At 47.7% G+C, this 11,650-nt stretch overlaps 1 protein-coding gene across 1 annotated transcript; it reads left to right on the forward strand.

Moving 5' to 3' along the window:
• The first annotated feature begins 9,554 nt into the window (after positions 1-9,554).
• LOC137525953 (posterior protein-like) lies at positions 9,555-11,186 on the forward strand. The gene has a single exon (XM_068247163.1). It carries the CDS (start codon positions 9,555-9,557, stop codon positions 11,184-11,186), a length of 1,632 nt encoding a protein of 543 aa, XP_068103264.1.
• Positions 11,187-11,650: the final 464 nt, after the last annotated feature.

Below are 11,650 nucleotides of genomic sequence, written 5' to 3' on the forward strand. Positions count from 1 at the left end.
ACTTATCATGCCTAAACTTATCACGCCTAAACTTATCACACCTAAACTGAGTTTAGGCGTGATAAAGGACTTTTCACCAGCGTGCTAACTGTTAGCACCACTTTGTGAATCAGGCCCAATGTGTGCAGCATGTCAGCAGAAAATAAACGCAGTGTGGGCAGCATTTCACCTGCAAAAAAAAGGAATTTACTCACCTAACAGGAATACCCTCACCGGGCCGGCCTCTGGCGCGCAGCTCCCCGGACGATCTTCCTCCTGCTCAAATCTCCCGCGCTGAATGAAATAGCAGAGCTATGGGAAGATGGCGCCCAAAGCCCTGTACTGGAGACACAAATAGTCTCCAGTACAGGGCTTCGGATTCCATCTTCCCGTAGCCCTGCTCTGCCTGCCAGAAGACTATGCAGGCTGGAGCGTGGCTGCGGGCTACGAACTGGCACAGCATCTATTAGACGCCGCGGCCAGTTATGCAATCGAACGGTGGCCAGAGTCCCGAGGCTGTGACGTCCCGCGGCTAAAGGCGGGACGTTTCCCGGGACCTAGCGCAGCCTGGGATAGGGGACCCCGAATCCAGGACGCGTCCCAGCTAAAGCGGGACGTCTGGTCACCGTAATAAAAGGCACTTGTCTTTGTACTCCTCACCTGGTTGACACTCCTCATGCCTGATACCATCTGAGCTGAATAAGTTTATTTTGGTCTTACCAGCCCACAGAATGGTTCCAGTAATCCATGTCCTTAAAGGGGAACTGAAGAGAGAGGTATATGGAGGCTGTCATGTTTATTTCCTTTTAGACAATACCAGTTGCCTGGCAGCCCTGCTGATCCTCTGCCTCTAATACTATTAGCCATAGCCCCTGAACAAGCATGCAGCAGATCAGGTGTTTCAGTGGTTCAGACTTATAAGTCTGATCTGACAAGACTAGCTGCATGCTTGTTTCTGGTTTTAATCAGATACTACTGCAGAGAAATAGACCAGCAGGGCCGCCAGGTAACTGGTATTGATTAAAAGGAAATAAACATGACAGCCTCCATATACCTCTCTCTTCAGTTCCCCTTTAACCCCCTTGCCGGTTATCCCGAGCTCAGCTCGGGGTAACCTGCGCAGGAGGATTTCTCAGGCCCCGCTGGGCCGATTTCTATCAAATAAAAAGCAGCACACGCAGCCGGCACTTTGCCAGCCGCGTGTGCTACCTGATCGCCGCCGCAGCGCGGCGATCCGCCGCGTGCAGCGGCGAAAGAGGGTCCCCCCAGCCGCCCGAGCCCAGCGCAGCCGGAACAAACAGTTCCGGCCAGCGCTAAGGGCTGGATCGGAGGTGGCAGACGTCAGGACGTCGGCTGACGTCCATGACGTCACTCCGCTCGTCGCCATGGCGACGAGGAAAGCGAAACAAGGAAGGCCGCTCATTGCGGCCTTCCTTGTTACTTTTGATCGCCGGAGGCGATCGAAAGTGCGGATCCGGAGCGCCCTCTAGTGGGCTTTCATGCAGCCAACTTTCAGTTGGCTGCATGAAATAGTTTTTTTTTAATTTAAAAAAAACCCTCCCGCAGCCTCCCTGGGGATTTTAATAGAACGCCAGGGAGGTTAAGGTGCGTACACACATGCGACTACAGTCGTTTGAAACTATCGTTCCCCGATCATTTCAAACGACGATCGTTTAAAAAATAGCAGGCAACGACCATTAAGTCTAATGACGGACGAGCTAGATCGTTGAAAACGAACGATCTAGCTTGGCGGATTTTTTCCAATGACGATCGTTTGCAAAAGCAGTACATCGTTGGAAAATGGTTGTTCGTACTAGGCTTGACATGCGCATTTCGCTATTTCTCCATGGAACTTTTCATTTTTATACACAAGCGCAATAGTTGCTTTATGTGATGTAACGTTCGTTCTAACGATCAGATCGTTACACACCTTTAAAAGATAACTTTACTTAGGTCGTTCTTTCGTCAATTAAAAGTTTGTTCGTCGTTCACAACGAACGATCGTTGTCACATGTGTGTACGTAGCTTTAGTCTGCTTGTCCTCAGCAAACTGGGCTTTTTGGTGCATCATATTTAGAGGAGGCTTCCTTCTGACCCCCTAGTGACCAGGCCATTTATGACAATTCGGCACTTCACAGCTTAAACAGTTTATTGCTCGGAGTCGGTCATACAACTTAGCACTTGAATAAATTTTAACTCCTTTTCTTCTCACAAATAGAGCTTTCTTTTGGTGGGATTTGATTGCTGCTGCTATTTTTAGTTTTTCTTTTAGTAATAATACTAGGTGACCTAAGCCCGTTTAAAAACGGGCTCTAGGACTGTGTCGAATCCCCTCCCCTCCCACCTCCCCTCTCCTCCAATCCCCTCCGCAGTGTCACCGCGCGTGCGTGCACCCGCCGCCCGCTGAGCCGCCGCTGACCCGCCGCACGCCAAGCCGCCTGCTTACCCGCCGCTAGCTACGGACGCACCGCTGAGCCGCCACACGCCTGGCCGCTGCTGACACGCCGCACGCCCGGCCACCCGCTGACACACCGCACGCCTGGCCGCACGCTGACACGCCGCCCACTCGGCTCCCTGGTCCCAGGCTATCCCTGTGTAGCTTTGTCTGTGCTGCGCAGTGCACACATGCGCACAACGATTCAGCACGGACAACGCTACACAGGGACAGCGCACGGTCAGCTGATCATTGTGCCCCACTCTGTTTACTAACGGGAGACGGCGCTCGTGCGAGCTCCCATCAAATTTTGCTCCTCGCGAGATGACGCATCCTGGAGGAACAAGAGAGCCACTCTGCCGGCGATGGGTGTGAAGCGGTCAGGAAGTGGTTAATGCAGTGTGCAGCATATTGTCTGAGCCCTGACAGGCTGACCTTCCCCCCCCCCCCCCCCCCCCCTTCACCCTCTGCAGTAATGCTGCCAACACTCATATGTCTATTTACAAAAGACAACCTCTGGATATGGTGCTAAGCAGGTGCCCTCACTCAGCTTCCTTGTGTGACCATGGCGAGGTCCGTTCTGAGCAGAGCCTGTCCTGTTACACCACTAGTCTTGGCCACCATGCTGCAGCTCAATGTCAGGGTGTTGGCAGGCTCCTTACAGCCCGGCCACAGATGTCAAACTCAGTGTGGCCCTCCTTGCCATTTTATGTGGCCCTCAAGAGCATCATTGTAAGCAGTAAAAGAATGACAGTACAGTGCCTTCTAGTGATGGGTCGTTCGCGAATGAGCTGGCTCTTTGCTGCGAACGACAAGAGCCCCACACAGCTCTGATTTGCTGTGTAATAAAGGGTGCTGAGGCATGCTGGGAGATGTAATCCTCCTCTTGCAGCTTGTAGGAGTGTATGGGGCGGAGCAGAGCAGTAGCAGGAGGGATTGCCCCAGTCAGAAAAGCAGTCTGGAGTTGTCATGGAGACGGGGGCGGGGCTTTTACTCCGATTCTGAGTGGTGTCTAGTGATATTTAATGAAGAGCCGATTCAGAGCCGTAAGAGCCGGCTCTTTAATGGGAGCCGATTCAGAAGAGCCGATTCTCCGAGAAGAGCCGGAGTTCCCATCACTACTGCCTTCCCATTCAGAGGAGCACTCCGGTGACAGTGTTTCTTGTTTTCAGTTTGAGCCGGGGTGCAGCAACAACCTAAAGGACCCCTTAGTGAAATTACCATGGGGCCCCCTCCTGAGATCCACCCCCCATTAGGCTGGTAAAACACATGACTACACCCCACATCCTGACACCATCTCCCCATCCAAACATATACCCATCCCTATATACCAGAGTAGCGCAGAGGAGCAGTATAATATTTACCTGCCCCAGCGCTGCATCATGTCTCTTCTGTTCTGTGCTTCCATACCTCCCACTTCTGATCACGTGACCTGCATTCAGAGCCAGAGGTGTGCAGCATAGAGAATGTGGCTGTCAAGAAGATCATAAGAGAACCAAAGCAGCACTGAGGCAGGTAAATATTAAACTGCTCCACTGCACTACTCTGCAGAAGGGTTGCTATAGTTACGTCATTAAATTTGAGAATTTTCAATATTTGTTAAAGTGTACCTGAGATGGCGATACTTAAACATTTGATACTTACCCGGGGCTTCCTCCAGCCTCATAAGCACATCTGAGCCCCTCGCCGTCCTCCCACAGTCTGCCGTTCAGCCGCAATCAGCCCCGGTAACTGGCTCAATTGCGTCAGCCGAAGTCTTCTGCACATGCCTGTACTACTCGGCGAGGGACTCAGACATGCTAATGGGGCTGGAGGAATCCCCGGGAAAGTATCAAATCATTAGGTATGGCTGTCTCTGGTTTCCTTTAAAGCAGAACTGAATATAAAAAAGAAACAAAGTGTTTCACTTACCTGGGGCTTCTGCCAGCCCCTTGCAGCCTTCCTGTCCCACACCGGTCCTCCATGATTCCCCGTTCTTCCGTTGCCAAGCTGCTTTCGGTACTATCCTACCGCCACACGTATCTTTCTATGCGTTCCCACCCGCAATAGTGTCCTGCGCTAATGTCACTGTATGGTCATTGGGGCCTGAAGAGGACACAGATCTATCAAATTCAGCATTTTGTACGCTCCAGAGATAGACTTTACAACCCCCATATGAGTGATTACAGTGTGACCTCATTGGTACAGTGTGACCCTTGGGGCCCACAGAAGCAAACCCCTAATGCCTTATGCTTCTCCCATCACCGCATGCCCCTCCCATCACTGCATGCTCCTCCCACCTCTACATGCCCTGTCACTGTACAGCCCCACAATTCGGAAGCAGGAGATTTGGGCGCATGAGACAAGTGGACAAAAAAGGGCGCCCCATTCACTCCCATTATAAATATCGTTTAATGGGCGCCGAACAGGGAAAAAAAGGCGCCGGAGATTATTAACGTTTTAACAAACGGCGCCCGGAGATTTTTAAGGATTTATAACTATGTTTGTGATGATTTAACTTTACAAAATGAGCCCGTGACGAATAACGTTTATAAAGATACTAAATCACTATTTCTAAAACATTTATAAAACATTATTATCCACCCAAAAAAAATATTTACATTTTTTTATTTACATTTTTTATTTATTAATCTCTGTAAAACATTATTATCCATAGGGGGTCTTAGGTTTAGGCACCACCAGGGGGGTCTTAGGTTTAGGCACCAACAGGGGGGTCTTAGGTTTAGGCACCAACAGGGGGGTCTTAGGTTTAGGCACCAACTGGGGGGTCTTAGGTTTAGGCACCAACAGGGGGGTCTTAGGTTTAGGCACCAACAGGGGGGTCTTAGGTTTAGGCACCAACAGGGGGTCTAGGGGTTAGGGATAGGTACAGGGAGGGTTTTTAATAAACGAAAATATAAGTTTCAGTTTACAAACAGGGAAGATTAACGTTTTAAGAATTGCCGATCTCATACACATTATTTAGTGATTTATAATTTCTTAAAACACTATTTGTAAACGAAATTCTACACAATATTTCTATAAACGATAATACTGTTTATCGTTTACACCACGCGCCCTTTTTTCCCGACGCCCTTTTTTGATGTACGCCCACAATTCATCCTCTCAAAGATGCAAATGGACACATAATGAAATCCTCACTCCTTACTGTCCCCTTTTTTGAAAGAAACAGTCCTGCAGGCTGGATACAGCCCGAACATGCTGTAAATTGCTGGACAGCCCGATTCCTCTCCTCCCTCTCTGCAGAGTTGCAAGCGAGGTGAAAGGGAACGGTTATCTGACCTGATCCCCGCTTCCAGCATCAGTTCTCCATAGCAACAGCGAGGCTATGTGATATGCCATTAGGATGTGACATTATAATACTTCCTGGGACATCCTGACGTCGTCTTACCTGACGCCGCTGTGGCTATCGAGAAAAATGTTAGGAATGTGGCCCGTGGTCGTAAAGTTTGCCCAGCTCTAGATAGTCCAGAGGAATCCCAGATCCTCCTACAGCCCAGCACTGCAGCCAGAAAGGGTTTAAAAGGAAACGGGGCCCAGGCAAGATAGCAGTTTTTGCCCACTGCTGATGATTGCCTGGCTTTTTTAGTAAGATTTGGTGGGGGCTACCATCCACCAGGCCCCATCTCTGCAGGCCCTAGGCAACTGCCTTGGTTTGCCTTGTGGATGATCCGGCTCTGGTTGCAGCACAGGATCCCTCTGCATGAGTAATATCAGTGCAGTCCAGTAAAACAAAGCACCCGTGCTCACACATTCTAATTACTCACACATGCCTGTGCACAAGTGCCTTCATTCAACTGGGCATGCCCAGACCTTACTCACACATGCCTGTGCACAAGCGCCTTCATTCTACTCGGCATGCCCAGACCTTACTCACACATGCCTGTGTACAAGCGCCTTTATTCTACTGGGCATGCCCAGACCTTACTCACACATGCCTGTGCACAAGCACCTTCATTCTACTCGGCATGCCCAGACCTTACTCACACATGCCTGTGTACAAGCGCCTTCATTCTACTGGGCATGCCCAGACCTTACTCACACATGCCTGTACACAAGCGCCTTCATTCTACTCGGCATGCCTAGACCTTACTCACACATGCCTGTGCACAAGCGCCTTCATTCTACTGGGCATGCAAAGACCTTACTCACACATTCTGTGCATAAGCACTTAATTCTACTGGGCATGCCCAGACCTTACTCACACATGCCTGTGCACAAGCGCCTTCATTCTACTGCATACCTCCCAACTTTTTCAGATGAGAAACCGGGACACTTAAGCCACGCCCCCGACCACGCCCCCAACCACACCCCTAGTCAAAATATATATATATATATATATATATAGTGGGGAGAAGGGTGAGGGTGCCCATGGGTGTGGAGGCAAACCGTAAAAAGAAGGATCGAGGCGCCAGCCGCGGCTGTGGTGTGCGGGATGCGGGTCAAGCTTGTCCCCCCTCCCTCCGAATGTGCCCCCCAGTGTCCCCCTGTATGGCGAGATACGAGCGCAGCAGAGCGGCAGTCTTACCATTCCTCTTCGCATATGGGCATCTCGTCTTCTCCGCTTCCTGTGATGTCACAGGAAGTAGTTGGAAGCAAGAGATGCCAGTACGCGAGGAAGATGGTAAGACTGCTGCTCTGCTGCGCTCGTATCTCGCCATACAGGGGGACACTGGGGGGCACATTCGGAGGGAGGGGGGACAAGCTTGACCCGCATCCCACACACCACAGCCGCGGCTGGCGCCTCGATCCTTCTTTTTCCTCCGCTGCCTCCTCTGCTGCCAGCCGGGACAAAGGGGGGCTATCCCGGGACAGCGGGACCCCTCCCCCAACCCGTGACGGTCTCGGCGAAATCGGGACGGTTGGGGCCCCTGCTACTGGGCATGCCCGGACCTTACTCACACACGCCCAGTCCAGATGCGCTCCACCATGGCCAGAAACGCAGCCAGACAATGAAGAGGATCCTTGCACTGGAACGGTGGTCTCAATGAGGATTTGGAAAGCCTCTGGACCATCCAAAAGGCTCCTAAGACTACTAAGGTATCTAACGTTTTATTTCTCCATTACTTCAAGTGTGCTTAAAGGGCATACAAGATGAGGGATAAAAACTATTGTTGGATATTATTTTGTTGGGAAATATGGAACATGCGAGGGACCAGGTGAATGAACTATAAAACCAGCTTGTGGTGTGTACCAGAAACCAAGATCAAAGAGTGAGACTCTCTGGCAGATCTGTGATAAACCAAGATCAAAGAGTGAGACTCTCTGGCAGATCTGTGATAAACCAAGATCAAAGAGTGAGACTCTCTGGCAGATCTGTGATGTTAGCCTTAAGGATGAACTGGTGCAAAGAATGGGACCCTTAAAGCATAATCAATAGGCTTCCTGTTAGGGATGCCCTCTGGGCCAGCAGCCCGAGCACCACCTGGCTCCATAAACAATGATCTCTGTTAAAACAATAGGTTTCCTGTTGACAAGATAAGCAAGAAGCCGGAAAGGACAATATAACACCCCAGCAGGAGGTCGGTCCTTTGATGCATGAAAGCTATCTCAGTATGAGTCAAAGGTCACAGTCCGGACCCCAAACACCTGTATGACCAGGGTGCCCCCTGGTGGACAGATAATCAACATCACAGGACTTCATGAATGAGGGGATAACACCATCTAGTGGTCCAAGACGTAACTGAGGAGGAGACCAAAAGGAGGCGGAATGATACCTGAGCTGGGGGTGGTCGTGTGGGTGTGTGTGTGTGTGATGAATGGAGTTCTTGGCTATTTAAGCCATAAGAGAGAATGACTATAGAATCCCAGAAGAAGAGCAATAGCAACAGCAGCAACAGAAGGAGCAGCAGCAGCTTAAGACCAGCAGCATAGAGAGACAACAAGCCTCCATTTTGATGTAAGCAGCAGCCATTTTGATTAAGATATAGAGTGCCTGCATTAATACGCAATTAGTAGATAGGACTAGAGGAGCAACCTTAACTTGTAACTGTGATTCTACTTTGTTATACTTTCTTTAATTTGGAAAAACAATAAATAGCGTTACTGCAACAAAAGACTGTTATTTACAAAAGTAGAACTAGGAAACGAAGTAGCAGATATATCATTTGGCACCCCAGATAGCGTGTGGAATAGTCAAATCCACATAGAACTCCACAATATCGTAACTGCTACAGAAAACGGAATCGTGGACGGAACATCCAATCGCTGCAATCCAGGTTTCCTAGACGATTGATGAAATCCACCTGACGGTTACTACAGACGCCAGGACTCCTTTGAAGAATCCAGGTCCAAGGTATCACCTGAGTTTCGCGCTGGTCGTGAAGACAGAGACGCCTGAATCGTTACCTGAAGTGCTGTGAAGTATTCCATCGCTGAGCGGACACGCAAAGCTGGTGAAGTATGAACACTTTCTTATCTAGGACTAATATGCATATATAGTACTGTATTGCTCTTGTTTTTTGATGTTGTTTGTTAGTTCTTAATTGTGTTAGTAAGCCTGTATTAGCTATTCAGTGGTTGCCGGCAGAGACAGGATTGATCACCCTGTGCTAACTGAAGTACCCATAGGATCTATAGGAATAAAACCAGACGTTTTTGAGGGAAAGTGAATTGGAATATGTTCTAGTGTTCACGTGAAGGGGAAGTAGCCTTCTGCCCAATAGGAGACCTCTCTGGCCTGGATCTTAGATCAATAAGAAATTGGTCTGTGTATGTGGGATACGGTCAGTTAGAAGTAGGTAGAGCATTGAACCAATTTGTGTAATTGGATGCACGATACCTGTGGAACAGACTTGTATGTCTGAATTGATAGCTATAGGATACGTATTACATGTATAAGTTGTTAATAACACTTGTGTAACTTGGTATTGACATTGGTGTAACTGGTTATTGAAACTAGTATAATCGGTATTGAAATTGGTGTTGTTTGTATTAAAACTGGTCTAGTTTTGTATTGAAGCTAGTGTATTTAATTGTTGAGAATTGTGTAAGTTGTCATTGAAACTTGCTAGCATTGTTGTGTTAAGTGGTCTCAAATTGTCATAGTGAGACGATAGTGAAGTACTGTTTGTGTGTTTTTGTAAACAAAGTTTTTTTGTTTTTTTTTAACTTTGAGCTCCGTTACCGGGAAATTGTAAAAATGGAAGTTGTTTCAGAATTCCTTAAAAAGTATTCCTCTGCAAATTATCGCTCATGTGTGGATGAGGCTTTGACTCATCAGTATAGTGATTTAGAAAAGCAGTGTGAAATGCAGAATGAAAGATTACAGACCAAGGTTTCTTCTAAAAAAAATAGAAAACAGAGAATGGCCAATCTCATTGATATGTTAATTAAGATGAAAGAGCTAGCGTTACAAAAGGAGTTGCAGGTTTACACTGAAAAAGCTCAGCTAAGAGAAGAAATTGATAGCATTACAAAAAATTGCTTAGCCATGGATATTAAAAATAATGCTTGTGAATGTGAGGAATTGAAGGAGGAAGTTGATAAACTTGTTGTAGAGAATGGTGATTTACAAGAGTGTTTAGATGATTGTGATTCTACATGTAGACTCAGGGAATTACAGATAGCATCTTTGGAACAAAGAGAGTCACAGAAAGACAATGTTATTCAAATGCTTACAGAGCAGCTGGCTCAAAAGGAACAATGTTTACAGTTGTTAAAAGCACAAGGTAACAATGCATGCAACCAGGGTAATAGCTCAAGTTACAGATCCCTGGGAAAGGAGCAAAGAGGCAGAGAGGAGCATCCGATTTGTACTGCAGATGAATCTCAATCTCCTCCTGAGCTGTCATTAAATCAAAATTCCACACTCTTTACTCCTATCCCAGACAGGATTGATCACCAACACAGAAATGCTCAAGGGCAAGGTCATGCAAATCATAATGTGCACTCCACAACACTCTCTATACAGGATCGCACAAACCTGTGCCAGATATTGGGGAAGTTTGACACTTCAGCCTCACCTGTCAGCCTCTCCAATAAGCTGGAAGCTGTAGTCACTCAATATAATTTGGGAAACAGAGATGCCTGTGCGCTACTGCGTGCATGGCTCCCTTCACAGCTGTGTGAGAAATTACTGCCTCCTGTGGGGACTCATACTGGTCTGTTGGCAGAACTGAATTCCAATTGGGGAAATGCAGCAGACAGAATGGGAGAGTTACAGAGAGTGATGGGAGGGAGAGATGCTAGAGGAACCAATGCGCTAGAAAATGCCAGATTTAGAAAAGGTGAAGACCCTGTTTTATTTTGCAGTGAATACTTGTCACTGTACAAATCCACATTTAATTGCCCAGATATGTCTCCTGACGACGGTAGTTTTCTTTACTCGATGGCTAACAAGTGTACCTTTGTGGATTATCACACAAAGATTGCACTCAGAAATGCTAATTCATACCAGACATTTCTGAACATAATAAAGGACTGGATTCAGGAGACAAATCAGGACAATAAAGTGCAAAGGAAAATTGCAGAGGTAACTAAGAGTGAAGGAAGAGTCAGATCCACTGGCAAATGTTATAAATGTGGGCATATGGGACATTTCATGAGAGACTGTAAATTGAACAGGAGAGTAGGGGGTAACAGAAGTTTTTCTGACAGGAAAGATCAGAAGAGGCCTGGACCAGACAGGGTGCAGAGGGAAAAAGTCCAAGATCCCGATGTTACCCTATATGGTCCACTCCTAAAAGAGCTAGAGAGGGTTAAAAGTAAAATCGCTGAAATTCCAGAGGAATACAAGACCCCACCCCCATCCAATCCTTATGTGAAACCATAGGGATTACAGGCCCCACCCTTGTCCCCAGTATGTCAACTTGAAAGGGACAAGGGCAATAGACCACATATCCAGGGAGCGGTAGGGGGCCATCGCGCTGATATACTTCTGGATACAGGAGCAGCTGTCAGTTTGACAAATATGACATTGACAGCGGACCCTAATGGCAAGTCAATTTTTTTGAGAGGTTTTGGAGGTCAGGTAGTTCCTGCATTGCAATCAATGCCAGTGCCCATAAACATAGGAAACATGGACATACAACACAGTATGTACCTGTCTCCTACACATGAGGGCACCATCATTGGATCGGATGTGATGAGAGCACATGGTTTGGTGGTCGATCTATGTAATTGGATGTTGTGGAGAGGGTCCAGGTACAAAGGGAAGGTTTGCATCATCACTGACAATTATGGGGTGGCATCAGTGAAACCCAGTGACAAGATGGATCCCAGAGCATTGTTAAAAAC

This window comes from Hyperolius riggenbachi, chromosome 7 (genome assembly GCF_040937935.1).
Source record: "Hyperolius riggenbachi isolate aHypRig1 chromosome 7, aHypRig1.pri, whole genome shotgun sequence".
Taxonomy (NCBI): Eukaryota; Metazoa; Chordata; class Amphibia; order Anura; family Hyperoliidae; genus Hyperolius; species Hyperolius riggenbachi.